Here is an 18868-nt window from a genome sequence, read left to right as displayed (position 1 = left end):
CAATACGCTGATTAGAAACAACTGCACAACACAGATTCTGAAAGCACACACACAGTGTGTATAGATCTTAAAAACAAGTATAAAATTAAAACTGTAAAAACAGACAAGATAAAAGGTGTGGATATGTGTAAAGTGACACTGCATCAGGCTTATTTTTGTCCATTGTTCATTGTTTATTTAAGATGCTTATGGCAGTGGGTATGAATGAGTTTTTGTGGATGTTTTTCTGAGATGGGGGGACTTCATAGCGGCGGCCTGATGGCAGCAGTTGGAAGGACTTGTGCAGGGGGGGGCGGGATCCTGTGTAATGAGGTTGGCTTTCCTTTTAACTGCTTGGGTGTGGAGTGCTGATAATTGATTTTGAGTTTTGCCAGTTATAAAACATCTTTTACACCTCTTTTACTGAGGTGTCCGCAGTCGGCCTCAGATCAGAAAAACAAATACGGGTAAAAATTACAATTCTGCACTTATTGAAAAGAGCAAGTTGGTCAGTGTTTACTTATTCAAGTAACACTGGCGGTCCCGGAGAGTGAGTGACCTGACATGGTGCGTTGGTAAATTCAGTCTGACGCTCTACACTAAAATGAGAGCCCTGTTGGTGGAAGAAACGCAGCGTTATATTTCTACATGAATGAACCAACGGTTAAGTTAATCACACATTCACTGCGCTCGGCGCTCTGCTGCTCCGTCTCCACAGACAGAGTGTCCAGAGTGCGCTCTGCCACTCTGAGAGTGCGCTGCTCTGGATAACCCAACGCTACATTCAGACAGCGCTCCCAATTTATCAACGCTCCAGTTTGTGTCAGAGTGCGCTCCCACACTCAGTGAGTGTTTCTGAACGCACCACTCACATCATCTTCCTCCATCGTCTAAAACAAGACAACACAACTTGTTAGCTAGCGCTAGCTAATGTCTGTGGAGAACTGTTTTGCCTCCAGCTAAGCCCCGCCCACCACAAAACATCATACTGTACTAACAGTAAAAGAGTCTATAGTGGACGAAAACACACTGGTTTGATTGTGTTTCTTTAAGCCAGTCACAGACTTCTTGGGCAGGGCTAAACCCAGTGTTCTTATAAAATAGAGTCGGAGTTGAACTTGTTTTGGTGGAACATTTACACATAGGGACGTGAGCACTGTCATTAAAATGGTCAGGGGAGAAATCCAATCTTCCTCTTAATCCCTCCCCAGTTTCTGATGAGGTGGACATGATAACCCTTAATACACATAACCTTATTCATCCCTACAACAGGAAATACTTTTTCCCTAACCTGATATGAAGTGTGCGCTGCACATGTGAGCATTTTTGATGATGGCCTCCGTCCAGTCCTTTGGTCTTATCACATTTAACCATAGTTGTCTTTGTTTTTGTTGACGGGCAGTGGCGGCTGGTTTTGAGCCATGACTCCTTCTATTCTGGCTCCCAGTAAAACAAGACAAACACATTTTAAGACTCCTGTGTAGCCTACAGCCCTGTTGGGGAGAGGCAGCTGCACCTCCAGCTGATAACATGATGTCATCGTGACGTCGGCCCTAAAAGAGTCTACAGAAAAAAGATAACCGCTGGATTCAATTCAGTTTTATTTATAAAGCCCAATATTACAAATCACAATTTATCTCAGAGAGCTTTACCAACACGTTCTTACCCCAACTTGTAAAATATCAGTTTTGTCAGTGCTGTTCACGTCTACATATCAGGTGCCAGGTATCATCCTGCAGTTATTGCTGACGTTCTGGGACAATATGTCAGTTTAGAATAGAATTCTTTATTGTCTGAACCAAATAGTACCAGAAATTCCTCTTTGACAGGGCTCAACATAACATTTACACGTGCAAGACATTACAGACATAATAAAAGGACCTAAGAATCTAAAAAAGACACTTTTATGCCTGTTCAATGCCTTGTGTCTTTTCTAAACACACTATGTGACATATGACTGGTGTTTTTGGTGAAAAGGGACAAACATAATTTCCTAATCAGAGCCCGAGAGGTGAAGCGTGACTATAGCTTACGCTCATACAGCGCTAACTTACTGCTGATGACGGTCTGACCAGCTGTAATGCAAAAACACAAAGGCTTCAATGTACTTTACACACTGAACATCCGCAGACAACTGACGTCACTCGAAGAGACATTTATATGTGCAGAGACAGGTGAGTCCATCTGTCTGCCGTCAGTGTGTAGTTGTCCAGCAGGGGGCAGTGTGTCCATCTTTGTAATGGTTTGGTCCCATATGACGACATATGACATAAAGTTTCTTCACATTAAACTGACACAGAGACACAAACAGTGCTCATTCACAACAGGCTCAGCTGTCAGTGCGACCACCAGGTGGCAGTAACTGATACAGATCACAATCAGGTCTCTTTCTGAGCACGCTCAGATGTGGTGTGTGTGTGTGTGTGTGTGTGTGTGTGTGTGTGTGTGTGTGTGTGTGTGTGGCTGCCTCTCTTTGATGTCAGGCGTTCCGGGGGTCAGAGGTCAGACGGCGTTGTCATTTCAGTGATTTCCTGTTTCCTGTTTGGACGCCCTGGCACATCGTTTCAACAAACGCACACTTCCTGTCCTTGCAGGACCCCGCCCCCTCCCGAGCTGTCAATCACAGACACACAAACATCAGTTTGGACACAGAGAGATTCTCACTCTGTCAATTTACACACATGAAGTTTAGTTTCTGACCTCAGGACAGCTTCAGTCATGGTGCCGCACAAACACCAGATCGCTGTGACGTCATTCAGGTGTTTATTTTTTACAGCTACGTGACAAAGACCTGTTCATGTGATCATCACAACTCATCCTCTACTGAAGCATGCGATTATTATTATTACTTAAGTATTTTATTTGTACTTAATTATAAAGTTTTCACAGTTTGTTGATCCACAGAACAAAGTGACATTTTTTTTTTTACATTCTGTGTGAAAACCTGAACGTGTCTCGTTTAGAGTCTCACATGAGGACATCAGATCAGTGGACACTGAGACAGACAGGCGGACTGACATCCTCCATCTTGGCTTCACTGAACACCTCAGTTATGAAATTTAAACAAAGTTTCAGACTCTTGTGATCCAGATGTTTGATGCAGGACTGCAACAACACTGGCACTTGAACGCTTTGCAGGAATGTTTTTAAAAAAGTGAACATTAACTGCTGCTGTGTGACAGGAAGTGAACTGGTCCCCACCCCTGACCTCCACCTCTCTGCATACAGGAAACACTGCTCCCTGAACGTCGGTCCATCTGTCCGTCTGTCTGTCCAACAGAGACAGAAATCTGAACACTGACACGACTGTTACAGAGCTGAAAGTGTGTTCACACCAAACATTGTGCCAGCTTTTGTCTCGCGTTACGAATAAAGGTGTTTTTTGGAGTATTTTACAGCACACAAATATTCAGCCTTCACAGCTGTGCTAACTGTGGAAGGCAGCTAACGTTAAAGCTAGTGCTAACTTGCTTTATAGTTAAAAGTACAACTGACAGCTGGAATCAAGAGACGTGAACACAGTGATCACAGAGGCTCTAATAATAATAATAATAATAATAATAACTATAATAATGATAAAACATTTTATTCATAAGCACCTTTCAATGCGCTTAAGAACACTTTACAAGACACAGTTAAAAACCAAGCGACAGTGTATCCATAGATCATGAAGTCAAACAATTAAGTAATATACTGTAATAAGTTAATAAAATAACTAAACAAAAATTTCATCATAAAAATTAAGTATAAAATCATCGTCAGTGCAGGTCTGAATGTGTGTCACAATTACATCAGACCAAGTCCTGGCCTTAAAGGAAGCAGAGTGTGCCAGAGTGCACTCCAACACTCAGCGTGAGTAATCCTGAATGCACCCCTTCTGTAACAAGTTTGATCTGGTCTCACACCCTCTGGACTTTAGCTGTTTGTTTACTTGCCTCACTTTCTCTTCTCATGAGCTGAGCTGAGCTGAGCTGCCAATCAGAGTGATTTCATTCACTTGATGAGCTCTGCTGTCACAGACACAACATGCTGAATCGGTCACTAAAGTCAACAAGGGTCGACTTGGGCCAACGGTGAAGGACATGCTAAGACTGGGGCAACAAATGCTCACCGACGGCCCAACACTGAGGGACCGCCGACCACCGGCTCATTGTTAATTGTCAAGTTGACTCAGGTAGAGTTGAGTCGAGTCATGCAGAGTTTGACTGATTAGAGTCGAGTCGAGACGGGTAGAATTTAGTGGAGTCAGGTAGAGCCGAGTCAATCACTGGGCAACAGCCGACTGTCGGCGTGGTGCGTCAGGACCTTTAGCATTGACTTTGTTTATGGTTATGTCACGTGAAAACTTTGTGTTTGGTGTGAACACACCGTGAGAAAACACATTACACAGGAACAAAACGTGATCAGCTGATCTGAGTTCAGTCTTTGTGTCATTTGTTCATCGTTGAAACAAATAAAGATAAAAAAGATTCTGACTTCTTTCAATCATGGACAATAAAGTTTTGTCTTTCCAGGACGAAGCAGCTCCGTCTCCAGGCAACAGAGTCTGTGACATCATCTTGTGACCCCTCTCTGATTGGCTGCTCTATGTGGGGAAGCAGATGGAGCAGCACTCCAGACAGATCTCCAGGCAGTCGGACGAGCCACAGCAGTCCTCCAGTATCCCACAATCCAACACGGCCTGACACGCCTCCTCCGTACAGGCCGCCTCTCCTGCCACCTCCACGCAGCAGCAGCAGCCACCCACAGCCTCACAACACCCGGCTCCGCCCATCCCACACGCCAGACACTCCCCCAGAGCCGAACACATGGACAGCAGCTCGCAGAAGAGACATGCCAGGAGACAGTGAGCGCAACAGTCTGTGAAGACAGAGAGAAGGACAGTGAATGCAACAGAGACAGTCAGGACAGTAAACACAACAGAGACAATCAAGACAGTGAACACAACAGAGACAATCAAGACAGTGAATGCAACAGAGACAATCAGGACAGTGAACGCAACAGAGACAATCAAGACAGTGAATGCAACAGAGACAATCAGGACAGTGAACGCAACAGAGACAATCAGAGACAGCAGAGGGATGACGTCCTCCACTATAAGAGTAAATTGGCATTTTGATACCAACAGTTATTAACAGGTCATAAATCCATGAGTCAATGTCTCGTCTCACAGACTGTCACTGATCTGAGGACAGTCGGTCAGTCTCAGTCCTGTTTGGGTGTTGGCTGGTAGAAACCAGACCAACTGATGGTGGGAGGTGTTATCAGTGTGTGTGTGTGTGTGTGCAGCAGAGATAAGCGTGGCTCCATGCTGAGGGTGTTCGGCTGATAAACAGTGAGGTGGGAGTGTGTTCAGTTTTCTGCTTCCTGTCAGATTCATGGAAACAGGAAAAAGAAACAACCTGCAGATGATCGACGTGTTTCAGTTAAAACTCAAAACTACCGTTAAATTAACAGACAGTAAATTGTTTCTGTCAACCAGCATGCAACAGAGTCTGAACTCTGTAGGAAGAATATTCACAGGCTAACAAGCTAACAGACTAACAAGCTAATAGGCTAACAAGCTAACAGGCTAACAAGCTAACAGGCTAACCAGCAGTGAGTCTACAGTCTGACTCTGGTACATGAACGAGTCTGTTCAGCTCCAGTCGGCCTCGTCAGTATTTGCCAACATGTACAGGAAGTGGGAGGGCAACACAACGAGTCGAGTTGAGTTGAGTTGAATCAAGTCAGATAGAGTGGAGGTGAGTAGAGCTGAGTCAAGTCAGGTAGAGTCCAGTGAGGCAGAGTCAGATTGAATCGAGTTGAGTCAGGAAGATTCTAGTCAAGTCGAGTTGAGTGGAGTCGAGTCAAATAGAATTCAGTCGAGTCTAGTCAGGCAGACTTTAGACGAGTCAGGTCGAGTGAGGCAGAGTCGCGTTGAGAGAGGAAGAGGCAAGTCGAGTCAAGTCAGGCAGAGATTAGTCTAGTTGGGTATAGACCAGTCGAGTCGAGTCGAGTTGAGTATCCCTGTTTATATCGTCCAGCCTCAGCAATCCATGTTAGTAACGTGATGTCTCCTGTAGCGACAGGAAGTCAGGACATCAGGACAAACTGCTGATTGGCTCACCATCTCCAGCGACCTCCTTAATGTGGGCGGCGTCCGTCTTAATGGAGGCGTGGCTCTTAGTGGAGGAGAGACGCTTCTGATTGGTTCTGTGTCCATGATGATGATGATGATGATGAAGGTTGCAGCTGTTTCTGTTACAGGTGGACGACCGATGAGGAGGAGGAGGAGGAGGAGGAGGAGGAGGAGAGGTGAGGGAGGAAGATGGAGGAGCACAGATGGGAGGAGGAGACACTGACGACATGTCCACACCTGAGGAACAGAGAGATGACATCAGAGGTGACATCAGAGGTGACGTCACACTCAGGTGTTCAGCAGTTACCTTTCTGTTTTCGGAGTGCGGAGGCAGGCTGGGCGGGCAGGAGGCGAGAGACGTCATCAGTGGAGGAGCTGTCTGTTACAGAGTCATCACCACTGTCCTCTGTCCTATCAGAGAGTGGGGGCGGGGCTTCCTCTGCAGGGGCGGGATCTAAAACATCACAGAAACACGGGCATCAGTACGAAGAGTCCCCGAGCTACAGGTGAGCATCCAGCCAGGTGAGGGTGACACACACACACACACTCATTACATCACACACACTGTTACAGTGTTTATCAGTGTGTGTGTGTGTGTGTGTGTGTGTGTGTGTGTGTGTTGCGTTTCCTGCAGTCAGTCTGCAGTCATCAGGTCAAAGGTCACCTTCAATACATGATGGAACACACACACAAGTTACAGTTTTTCAGTCTGACGACATGTTTGATCAGAAGTTTGATGATCTATAATCAATATTTCACACAGTGTTGATCTGTGAGGTTTTTGACTCTCTGTTTAATCTTTTCTGTGATTTTCGGCCTCTCGTGTTTCGGAGCTGTGAGGAAGTCGGCCTGTCAGTCTGAGCTCAGGGTAAAAATACCTCCTGTGTCCCACAGAGACTTCCTGAAACAGGAAGTGGTCTCTCAGCATCCTCCTCTGGTCCAGAGAGGATGTGGACGTCCAGGTGTGAGACGAATCCTCTGATGTCGTCAAGTGATGTCATAAAAATCACACAGGAAGTGAAAGGTGCGGTTCATCGATTTTGTCTCACCTGTGTTGAGATGCGGGAGCGTCCCGTTGGCTGTCGGCTGGCTCGAGATGCATTCTGATTGGACCGGGTTCTTGTTGGCTCCGCCCTCTGTGATTTCAGAGCCAGTGCAGTGTGACGTCACATCCATCCTGCCGACATGATGACATCATCAACAACAATTACATTTTGTGACTGATGTGACCCGTTTATTTACAAACATCATCATCATCATCATCATCATCATCATCAACAACAACAACAAGAACCATAATAATAATAAAAATGCTACTAATGATAAATAAATATTTTGATTATAATAAATGCAACAATACTAATAAATAACAGCAACAATAACAATAATGATAATGATAAAATAGTAACAATAATTATTGTTATTGTAAATACAATAATGATCAGTAACAACAACAATAATTACAAAAACAATAATAACAATTAAACTATTACTACTAATAATAAATAATACAATAATAATAATAATAATAATAATAATAATATTGTTGATAATGAGATGTATTCATGGACCAACAGAAATTAAACGCAGCTCAAAATGCTTCAGTGAACGACTGAATAAATAAATGAATAAAAGTGCAGAAAAATTTAACATTTAAATATGAACAAATTTTCAAAAATACATAGTGTTGTAAAATAAAATGGTAAAGAAATAAAATCATCTCTATAATAATATATAATAATATGATCATCTTTCTGTTGTGTCTCATCTGTTGCAGAAATCAAGTTCATATTAAACTGTTAAAGCTGTCACTTTATTGGTTTAAACAAATCTGTCTCATGGTTTTATTAATACATATTTATTAGTCTCAGATAGGTTCACTCTTTATATTCTCATTGTCTTCATTATTGTGTTTATTATTATGAGCTTTCAGTTATCATGAGAAACTCTGAGTGTCTGAAATGTTGAGATAAGAAGTTCAAACTGTTTTCATTCAGAGAGTAAACATATATAACTCTATATAAACAATAAACATGATCAATAAGGTCAGACATGTAAACAGGAAACGATCAATAAATCTGAACTGATACTGAGAGAAACACACAGAGACACTCTGAGGATCATTTTTCTGTTTATGAGACAAAAACTAGTTTTGATAAATATCAGAGTGAAAAATAAAGTCTGTCCCACCTGCACACAGTCCTCCTCCTCCTCCTCTTCTTTCTTTCTTTCTTTCTTTCTTTCTTTCTTTCTTTCTTTCTTTCTTTCTTTCTGTCTCTCTCTCTCTCTGTCTCTTTCTCTTCAGTTTCTGCTTTGAAACTTTTCTCGTCACGTTTCTCCATAAACAATTCGCTGCTGTGTCCGGAGCGCGCGCATGCGTGTGACCGCCTCCCCCCCCCCTCTCTCTCTCTCTCACACACACACACACACACACACACACACACACACACACACACACACTCTACAGAACATAAAGTAGAGATGAGCTCCACCTGCTGTCACATTAAAATCATCAGTAATAATTGATGATAACAAGAACTCTTGACTGTAGGACAGAGCGGGACTCTCACAGAGCAGAATGAGTAACGTTACTGCAGTAACAGAGTAAAAGTACCTCAGTGCTGCCGCCTGCTGGACAACACGCACAACTACACACTGTACTCCATGTTACAGCCTGTCACAACAGTGTACACTGATAGTTTATGTGTTACATCTGTTTTATTTACAGTATCCATGTTCCTGTGCTGAGACCATAAACATTTACACATTTATTCATTTTCTTATTTTATTGACTTGTTTTCAGTCACTAAACTGTCCTTCAAATAAGACATAGAAAAGCATCAGTACAAAAAACACAATAAAAACAAGTCAAGTTATATATAAATATAAACATGTAGCTCAAGGAAGTCTTTTTATTTATGTATAAATGGCCTCATGTATTATTTCAGGATTCTTCTCATAGCCATATTTATTTTATTGTCATATTTATTTATGTGTTTGGATATTTATTTATTATTTTCAATTTGTTTGTGTATTTATTTTTTATTCACTTATTATTTTATTTATTATATATTTTTAGACTCTAGTTATTTATTTTGTATTCATGTATTTATAATTATGTATTTGTTTGTGTATGTACTATATATATTGTGTTTATTTACGTATTTATAATTATTTATTTATTTATTTTGTATTCATTTATAATTATATCTTTATTATTTGTAATTAGATATTTTTGTGTGTTTATTATATATTTTTATTTTTGTGTTTATTTATTTAATAAAATATTTTATATATTTTTTGTGTGTATTGATTAAGTATAATTATTTAGTTATTTTGTATTTATTGATGTAATATTCCGGATGTAATACTGTCTCCGTCCTGCAGGTGTCGCTGCTGCAGCGGCAGCTCTGTCACAGCTGCAGCTTTACTTGGCCTACAGAAGAAGAAGAAGAAGAATGCGATGAAGGAGGAGAAGAGGAGGAGGAGGAGGGAGCAGAAACAAAGAGATTTGTACAGACTGTGTTCAGAGTGAAAGATGAGTGAAATATAAACGGAGGTGTGGAGAGGGTTCACCTGGAGGACTGTTTCTTCTTCTGCTGTGTCTGAAGCAGCAGCAGCAGCTTCATCATGGTGAGTCTTCATCCTCATCTTCCTCTTCACAGACAGATGTTTTCATTGATGGAGGAGAAGAGCAGCAGCAGCTGGACTCAGGTTAATAACCCGCAGCATCACATCAAGTCAGGACTCGGTGGGAAAGGGACCGGGCTTTGGTTTAAACACGCGGAGCAGAGTCCCGGGAAATTACCGCAGAATATGAAAAACTGACAAACCGTGAAATCCTCCTGTTCTCTCTTTTTTCTAAACACACACTGTGAACAAGTCTGTCAGTAGAGTCCACCTTCACTCTGGTTTATAATGTAGATCCGGACTGATGCGGTCTGAGCACAGTTTGTTTATTTATGCTTCTTGTCTTTATTTATAAGGTTTGCAGAGTGTCCATGTCCCGGAGCTCCATGGAATAAATAAATGAATAAATGAATAAACAAATTTACCAAATAAGTCAGACTTCTTTCAGTTAGGGACTGTTCTTTACTTACAGAGGGCGGGGGGCTGAGTTTTTGACCCTCCCTGAGTGAGTGGAGGAAACTCCATCACCCTCCCTCCTCCATAAATGAATTATTAGATTTTTAAAACTTTGTTGTTTGAAAGTTAAAGGTTGAAGGTGAAATCCTGGAGTTGGAAAAAGTCTCAGGTTTTTTTTGGACAAACTTCAAATGAGACGTAGAATAAAGTGATTTTTAATGAAATATCAATATTTTAAGATCAAATGTGTTCATGGTTTGTTTTTTGTTTTTCTGATGGATGTGTTCGTCACACGTGATGTGTCCAGGGACCGTAGGAAATTTGAAGGTCCAACCATAATTTCAGTTTTTACAGTTTCTGGCTGATACACTAGCCTGGAAATCCAGACCCAAATCTAGAAAGATTTAGGGTCTGGCTATGAGTAATGCAAATGGCCCAACTCGAGGGGCGGCACCAAGCATGCATTTTTAAATTTCACTGCATGTAATTGGATAACACTACGACCAATCAGAACAATACTTAGCGCTTAACTACCAGCGGAGCTAACTGGTAGATTAGACTGTTGTCTTATCCGGTCAGCAAAACAGCAAAAACGTCCTTCATGCAAAGGAAAGACTCGAGCGCCGTCTTCTGTTCCTCTTTTAGAGAAAAAGCCAAGTCTAACTCGTTCATTGTAGCAGCCAAAGCCGTTTCAAACAACTGGTGTTCATCCGTAGCCATCTTGCAATGTTTACTGACTGATTCCGGACTTTGGCGTCATCTGTTTAGCTCACCTCTAGCCCGCCTATATCAGATACACCGATGTGATTGGTGCAGCTCGGTTTCAACGGCATGGGTAATGAGCATCATGACTGATTGCCAGAGTGACTCGCTGAGCAAATTCAAATTGTGCTCTCGTGAGAACTCTGGATTTCCAGGGTACTGATAAATGGTCATTTTGGTGATATTTAGAAAAAAAAAATATGAAAAATAGAAATAAATACAAAAATTTGAATTTACATGCCCCTCCCCTGAGCCCCCCAACCCCCCCAAAAAAAGGCTAAAAAAAATTTTAACAACAAAAAAGAAATTTTTAAACGAACAAAAATTGCCAAAATTTTTAACAAGAAAAAATATCGTCAAAGACTTTCAAAGAAAACACACTGCATGTATATATACATTTTTGGTATTGGTGTCCTCACTGGGATTTTCTTCTACTTCCTCATTATGCTTACTCGGCGAGGACCAAAGAGCACCTGCAGTTTTTAACATTTTTTACATTTTTGAACGCCGCTGCCCTCCTTCCTATGTCTTTTCTTCACACTGCATGCTTTGCCATAAATTTTACAGACAGATTGTTATGAAAGATTTTTAAATAAAAAATTTTAAGGGAAGATCTTTACAGAAAAAGTAAAAAACGTGCCTTTCAAACCTGCTTTTTGTCTTTAAAAATGGGCGGAAAAATAAATACAAAACACAGCCACTTGAATCTGTATGCTCCTCCCTGAAACCAAGATAAAAACATAAGTCCCTCCTCAGTGCTTAAAAATGATTTGACATGACCCCCATCATCAATAAATGATAAACTATACAATGAAACATGATCAAATAAACCAACATTCATTTTTAATATATGATATGTGACGTGTGGTTTAAGATTAAGTTTGAATCTAACAACCCAACAGGAGGATGATAGGCACATTAATAGTTAACGGTACAATTACAAACAATTGTGTTGACCAGGAATAAAAATATAAATCCACACGACTCTGTCCTGTGTTTTATGTTTTATGTTTAATAAAAGAGAACGAGTCTAAAGGTGTTTTCATGTTTGTGTTTGTTTGTTTGTTTGTTGCATCTCAGTCGGAGGAGACTGCAGGAGCAGAGCGAGGTCCACAGGAGGAGGAGGAGGAGGAGGGAGGAGGTGGAGGAGGAGAAGGAGGAGAGGAAGGAGAGGGTGGAGAGGAAGGTGAAGAGGGAGGAGAAGAAAAGGTTGCCATGGAGACGCCCAAATGTCCCGTTTACTGTGTGTGCAGGAAACCAGACATCAACTGTTTCATGATGTAAGAAACCTCACGTTCATCTGAGGGTCAGAGAGTCAACACACAGCCGTTAACATTAACCTGTCTGTCTGTCTGCCTGTCTGTCTGTCTGTCTGTCAGAGGGTGTGACAGCTGTACCGAGTGGTTTCATGGAGACTGTATCGGAGTTTCAGAAAAAGCAGCTAAAGCCATCAGAGTGTGGTACTGTCCGTCCTGCAGAGGTCAGTGTCTGATCACATGTCACACAGTGTTCATGCAGAAATACTATAACTGTTAGCTGTTAGCCATATGTTAGCTGTTAGCCATATGTTAGCTGAGTGTTAGCTGTTAGCCATGTGTTAGCTGTTAGCCATATGTTAGTGTTAGCTGTTAGCTGTGTTGTGTCCCTGCAGACAAAGACTCGTCTCTGGAGATTAAATACCGTCTGAAGAAGAAGGAGGAGAAAGAGTCAGAACCTGATGGAGACGGGAGCTCCACCCCTCAGCCCAAAACTGACAGGAGGCGGGGCTCACAGGTAACCTGGCAACTAGACTGACAGGGGGCGGGGCTCACAGGTAACCTGGCAACTAGACTGATATATTTTAACTGAAATATTTTCTCAGATTTTTTTGTTTTCATATTTTCATATTTTCTCTGATATTTATTCCGATATTTTCACAGATACTTTTTTGCGACACCTGTCTGTGTGTGTTTCAGATCAAGCGTTCAGCCCGGATGTGCGGGGAGTGTGACGCCTGCCTGAGGACGGAGGACTGCGCTCAGTGTGACTTCTGTAAAGACATGAAGAAGTTCGGAGGTCCAAACAAAATCCGACAGAAGTGTCGTCTGCGGCAGTGTGAGGTCCGAGCCCGGGTGAGTCGGCACGCTGTGACACAGGGATAAAGGGGGGTTCAGTAGCCACAGACTCAGTGATGATGTCATTGGTGATGTCAACGGTTGTGTCCTGAAATGTGCTCCAGATTCTGATTGGCTCCATCTCTTACATATCTTGACTTCAAAGATGATGGCATGGTCACTCCTGCAGAACACAGGCAGCAACTTCGCTGTGCAGCCGCCTCTGAGCGGCGTATAGCAGTGATCCACAGCAGGAACAGGACAGCACCTGACATTCCCCCATCGCACCAGTCCTCAGTAAAGGACACGCCTCCTCTTCTTTTCTCCCAGAGTCCTCTGCTCTGTCAGATTAGCGGATAGAAAAAAAGTGGGATGACTGGGATGAATCTTAGTTTTCTTAAAGACGCACAGAGTGTGTTCATCATGACGGCACTGTTTAGTTCTCTGGTTTATCAGTGACATGTGTGAACGTCACCGCAGACTGGCGTCTACATGTTCATCAGCAGGTCTGTTTTATAATCAGCTGCTGAACCCTGTGAGTCACAGCCCGTCCACCAGAGCTCCACCTGTCACTCAGAGTCATAAACAGAGCTGTTGAAACAGACTCCATCAGACTGTACAGGTGTTCCTAATAAAGTGGCCACTGGGATGATCAGATGTTCTATAAGTAATGAAGATTTATTGATCATTATTTTCTCCACACCTGTTAACGACTCACTGATGATGATGATGATGATGATGATGTTGTTGTTGGTTTATTGAGCAGAAGATGCTTCGTGTCAAAGACGAGGAGATGAGTCGGAGTGGTGGCAGAGGGCGGGCCCTGTCGCGTAGAGGGGCGGGGCATCAGACAGAGGAAGAGGAGGATGAGGATGAAGAGGAGATCTTCAGTGAGAGCGAGCTGGAGCTGTATGAGCAGTACAAAGCTGCTGGATTCAGAGACCTGGTCAGTGTGTGCGACTGTTTCCGACCAATCAGCTGCAAGAACAGGAACTTCCTGTGGTGTGATGTGTCTTCGTGTTGCAGGTGTGGCGCAGCGAGGAAGAGGACGCTCAGTCGGACTCTCTGAGGAAGAAGGCGGTGAAGGTGAAACATGTCAAGAGACGGGAGAAGAAGCCGGAGAAGAAGGTGAGGATGGTGTAAACCGACTGATTGATGATGTCACTGATGATGTCACTAACACTCCTGTGCTCCTCTGTAGAAGTCTGTGTCTGTTCCTAAAGAGGAGGTGAAGCCTCGCCGTCACAAAACGAAGCAGCGTCACAGGGAGCGAGGTGGAGGGGGCGGGGTCAAGGATGTGGGCGGGGCTCTGAAGCAGTGTCTGGGACCAGGATGTGTCCAACCAGCAAGAACCAACTCCAAGTACTGTTCTGATGACTGCGGCATGAAGCTCGCCGCCAAGTGAGTCACAACAACCACAACAACAACAACAACAACACAAACAAGTCAACAACATCCACACAAACAAGTAAACACATCTCTCTCTGTCAGTCGTATCTACGAGATCCTGCCTCAGAGGATCCAGCAGTGGCAGCAGAGTCCATGCGTTGCCGAGGAGATGGGGCGGAGACAGCTGGAGCGAATCAGGAAAGAGCAGCAGGCGGCGAGGCTCCGCCTCACGCTGATGGAGAAACGCTTCCATGAACTCGAAGGCATCATCGCCAACGCCAAGCAGCAGCAGGTCCAACATCACGAGGAGGTGAGATGGACAGACAGACAGACAGTTAGCTTTCAGTTTGATTTAGCTGTTCTTTGATCCGTCTTTCTTTGTCCGTCTGTCTGTCTGTAGGTGACTGAAGGTGACGGCGACGACACAGACCTTCAGATCTTCTGTGTCTCCTGCAGTCATCCTGTGAACCCGAAGGTGGCGCTGAGACACATGGAGAGATGCTACGCTAAGGTCAGTGTGTCTGTCTTCACCAGGACGACACCAGAGACAGTAGAGTAAAACCAAACAGCCACTTCCTGTCCAGGTGTTTGTCAGATAGAGGTTGATAATAACTCATGTTCAGGGGTGCAGTTCTGTATCGATGACATTTGGGATGAAGAACTTCTTGAATACATTTTTAATCTACAGCGCCTCCTGGAGCTCAAGAGCTCAAACCAGCTGAAGAGAGGACGGGAGCTATCGGCTAAGATACTCTTCACTTTCTTCCTCGTCTGCTCTGTAAAGAGTTGGTCGCGTTTTTGGGACCTGCTGTTTTACTGACCATTGACACAGTCCCAGAGAGTTTATTCTTATAGATACAGTTTAGTGACTGTACCAGACAGAAAGTTAAAAAGTTAAAACAAACAGCACTACATTGCTGGACACAGTTTAATGTGGTGTTACTCAGTGATTGCAGGGAACCAGAATAGAAGAGGACAGAGGGCGGAGCCTTGAGGAACTCCTCATGTCTGTGTTGTTCGCTCAGATGTGTTTTTAGTCCAAACCAGTGTTTGTCATCAGTGCTGTTAATATTCGTTTGGTTGAATATGTCATATGCAGCACCGATATCTCATAATACTTAGACTAAGTATCACAGATATTTAGTTTTGATTGTTTCTAAATAATTCGTGAAATCCAATCGCAACTCTCTGTCTGTCTCTTCAACAGTACGAGAGTCAGACATCGTTTGGTTCCATGTACCCAACACGAATAGAGGGGTAAGATCGCCTGTCTGTCTGTCTGTCCATCTGTCTGTTTATCTGTCTGTCTTTTCAGGAGTTTAATGCTGTCACAGTAGGACCTGTCTGTCTCTGAAGTGTCTGTCTGTGTTTCAGGGCGACCCGGTTGTTCTGTGATGTGTATAACCCTCAGAGTAAGACGTACTGTAAGCGGCTGCAGGTCCTGTGTCCAGAACACTCCAGAGATCCAAAGGTACAAAACATACAACCAGAGAACATCGCAGAGAGAGAACAATATAGAATACAACAAATGTAGTAATATGAAAATGGTCCACGGCGCAAAAAGGTCTTGAACCTCTGATGTAAACTGTTTTTATATCAAGTGTCCATGTCCCTGTCTGTCTGTCTGTCTGTCTGTCTGTCTGTCTGTCTACCTGTCTGTCTGTCAGGTCCCAGCAGATGAGGTTTGTGGTTGTCCTCTGGTGAAAGATGTGTTTGAGCCGACAGGAGAGTTCTGCCGACTGTCGAAGAGGAAGTGTAACAAACACTACTGCTGGGAGAAACTGCGCCGCGCTGAGGTCGACCTCGAGAGAGTCCGAGTGGTAAACAGAACTACGAAAAACTTAATTCTATGTCAACAAAACTTTATTTGTTAAAAAAAAACTTTAGTTGACCTCAAGATTTTTAGTGATTGACAGAAATACAAAACTTTATTCAGCATCAGCAAAACTTTATTTGATCTTGAGACAGTCCAGTGGTTAACAGAACTACAGAAAACTTTATTCACTGTCAAACATTCTGTCCTCACTGAACTACAAAACATTATTAACAACAGCTTTAATTAACATCCCAGCAATGACTGGAGTGCAGACCATCATCCTCTCTGTCTCCGTCTCTGTCTCTGTCTCAGTGGTACAAACTGGACGAGCTTTTCGAGCAGGAGAGGAACTTGAGGACGGCGATGACGAATCGAGCTGGTTTACTGGCTCTGATGCTGCACCAGACCATCCAACACGACCCGATCACAACAGACCTGCGCTCTGCTAAGGACAGGTAGACAGACAGGTGGACAGGTAGAGACAGACAGGTGGACAGGTAGATACATACACACAGACAGGTGGAGGAACATTCACCATGAAGGGATTTAAAGTCTTTCCATTTTAAGTGTGTTTGAATGTTTCAGTTCTCAGACCAACAACATGCTCAACACGTTCACCACAGAAACAAACATGGCCGCCGCGTCTCATAATTACATCAGAACTATCAGAACTTTGAGACTGTTTAGTTTTAAATTCTGAAATCTTTGTCTCAGTGAGGTCATGAAAAGGTTTACAAGATGAGATCTGGTCATCATGTGACAGAACCTGAAATCACCGGGCGTTATTTTACTGATCACAAGAAAATAATTCATAATTATCATCATAAGGGTCTGTTAATGACAAGATAAAGGTGACATCATTCTGAAGTCTCACAGTCATGAGATGGTTTATTGTGATTATGAGACTGTTTCTCTGTGGTGAATCTGATGACATCATTAATAACAGTATTGATCCTTGATGTTTTTATATGGTTTTATTCCAACAGTACTACACTACCACGGTTGCTATGGAGACGTAAACCACTCTCCTTTACTATTCTCTAAAAGTTTAAGGCATTATGAAATATATGATCACATGAATGAATACAGACAGAATCTGTGATGTTTATATGATGCAATACGGGTTTAAAACTTATGTATGAAAAAATCCTTTCACAATAAGAGCTTCTTGCAGACAGATGGACTCCAGTGACAGACAGTGTCATTACAGAACATCATGATAAAGAATAGTAAATACATGAAAAAAAACAACTCAGATCTGAAGCTGAACAGTTTTTAATTTTTCATCATAAAGTTTTTTTAATCTTAAATTTCAAACAAACAGAAATAAACTCTTTTATTGTGAGGAGCAGCTGGGCAAATAACATGTCATCATTTTTATATTAATAACATTTTATATTTCCTGTATTCATTCATATGATAATATATTTATTTAGTATTCAACACTAGTGTTGTTTTTAATGTGTAATAAGAAAACAACAACATGCAGCTAAAACTTTAATATGTTTAGTTTTTTATCCTGATGGTTTTGTTGTCTCATTTTATATCTCAGTGTTCTGCTACATATTTTTTATTATTTGTTCATGTTGTTTTTTACTGTTTGTAGAAACTGTTTGTTTGTTTGTTCATGTCGTTGTATTCAAGCTGATGTTTCATTAAAACCTGATGTTTTATTATTTCTGCTTATTTTTTATTAAATGTGTTTATAGAAATGTTTATTTTGTGGTGATTAGATTTTGCCAATATGAAAAAAACATTTTAAACATAATACATTTATTTAGCTACAGAGATCATTTAAACAGCACGTCGTCAAATATTCATAAAATATTAACATCATGTGACAAATGAATCCAAAATAACAGAAAACTATTTTTATATAAACTTTTCTGAATTAGTTAGTGATGAGTGTCTTTAAGACGAGTTTCAAACTTTTATATTTGAGATAAATCTCCATTAATGGATAATAAAATATTAAATCTTCTGCTCCACATGACGATCTAGATAAAAAGAAGATTTAATTTCCAGTCTGAACCTTGTCAGCATGTTTTAATGGACAGAACTGGTGTCAAATTTACAAGAAACAAATATGTATTCATTTATTTAATATGATGATAATAAAAGATTTATTTTAGGACAATAGAAGAAATTATATAATCACATGATATATTATTGATAATAACTATAATCATATTTTGATATATATATAGAGTGAGATTTATTCCAACTGTTAATGTTGCTGTTATTCCAAATGTAGCTTTTATTTTGGTAAAATGTGTTTGTTTATTTTCTTTATTGAAAAACAAATTTACAGCAAGGCAGATAAAATCAATGTGAGTGAATAGTAAAAGAAAATAATCAAATATCTAAAATAAAACAGTAAAAAAAATGGAAAATAAATTAACAAAGTGTAAATAATTAAAAAAAAAAATCACAATTTAAAAAATTCGAATGAGCTTTATGGGCCATGAAACATACAAGAGGCACACCACTGCATCCAAAATATTGTATGAATAAATACACAAATAAATATGCCTATGAATACAAGTAATATACAATTATATAACCATAATTAAAAATTGGCTGTGAGATAAATCCTGAAATAAATAAATAAATGTAAATGAG

At 41.5% G+C, this 18868-nt stretch overlaps 2 protein-coding genes across 4 annotated transcripts; one reads left to right on the top strand and one right to left on the bottom strand.

The window, feature by feature from the left end:
• Window positions 1–1576: 1576 nt before the first annotated feature.
• On the bottom strand, window positions 1577–8433 carry zgc:113363 (uncharacterized protein LOC791449 homolog). 3 transcript variants are annotated; one of them, XM_049582132.1, is made up of 6 exons: window positions 8346–8383; window positions 8291–8314; window positions 7150–7277; window positions 6408–6554; window positions 6089–6337; window positions 1577–4839 (listed from the first exon to the last, which is right to left on the bottom strand). In XM_049582132.1, the coding sequence occupies exons 3-6, from the start codon at window positions 7274–7276 to the stop codon at window positions 4565–4567; spliced, it is 798 nt and encodes a 265-aa protein (XP_049438089.1). In that variant the 5' UTR covers window position 7277; window positions 8291–8314; window positions 8346–8383; the 3' UTR covers window positions 1577–4564. The 3 variants fall into 3 exon arrangements, 2 of the variants coding, with proteins under 2 accessions (XP_049438089.1, XP_049438088.1); XR_007449718.1 differs by having other exon boundaries at window positions 1578–2592; window positions 2680–4839; window positions 8291–8433; XM_049582131.1 differs by having other exon boundaries at window positions 1578–4839; window positions 8291–8433.
• A 1100-nt stretch (window positions 8434–9533) lies between these two features.
• cxxc1a (CXXC finger protein 1a) lies at window positions 9534–17865 on the top strand. Its single transcript, XM_049582264.1, has 14 exons — window positions 9534–9733; window positions 12029–12228; window positions 12328–12428; window positions 12600–12721; window positions 12904–13059; window positions 13808–13987; window positions 14068–14169; window positions 14243–14442; window positions 14533–14740; window positions 14831–14941; window positions 15638–15687; window positions 15805–15901; window positions 16098–16250; window positions 16559–17865. Exons 1-14 carry the CDS (start codon window positions 9731–9733, stop codon window positions 16703–16705), a joined length of 1830 nt encoding a protein of 609 aa, XP_049438221.1. The 5' UTR covers window positions 9534–9730; the 3' UTR covers window positions 16706–17865.
• Window positions 17866–18868: the final 1003 nt, after the last annotated feature.

The sequence above is a fragment of the Epinephelus fuscoguttatus genome, linkage group LG7 (assembly GCF_011397635.1).
Source record: "Epinephelus fuscoguttatus linkage group LG7, E.fuscoguttatus.final_Chr_v1".
Classification (NCBI taxonomy): domain Eukaryota; kingdom Metazoa; phylum Chordata; class Actinopteri; order Perciformes; family Serranidae; genus Epinephelus; species Epinephelus fuscoguttatus.
This window is presented reverse-complemented; position numbering and strand designations above follow the sequence as displayed.

Excerpts from the sequence above, each read along its gene's own strand:
- zgc:113363 (XM_049582131.1), bottom strand. The coding sequence starts at position 7,276 with ATGGATGTGACGTCACACTGCACTGGCTCTGAAATCACAGAGGGCGGA. Across the intron at positions 6,555-7,149 it reads GCTCCCGCATCTCAACACAG|ATCCCGCCCCTGCAGAGGAA; the intron begins GTGAGACAAAAT and ends GTGATGTTTTAG. Across the intron at positions 6,338-6,407 it reads CGCACTCCGAAAACAGAAAG|GTGTGGACATGTCGTCAGTG; the intron begins GTAACTGCTGAA and ends TCTGTTCCTCAG.
- cxxc1a (XM_049582264.1), top strand. Across the intron at positions 13,988-14,067 it reads CTGCTGGATTCAGAGACCTG|GTGTGGCGCAGCGAGGAAGA; the intron begins GTCAGTGTGTGC and ends TTCGTGTTGCAG. Across the intron at positions 14,942-15,637 it reads TGGAGAGATGCTACGCTAAG|TACGAGAGTCAGACATCGTT; the intron begins GTCAGTGTGTCT and ends TCTCTTCAACAG.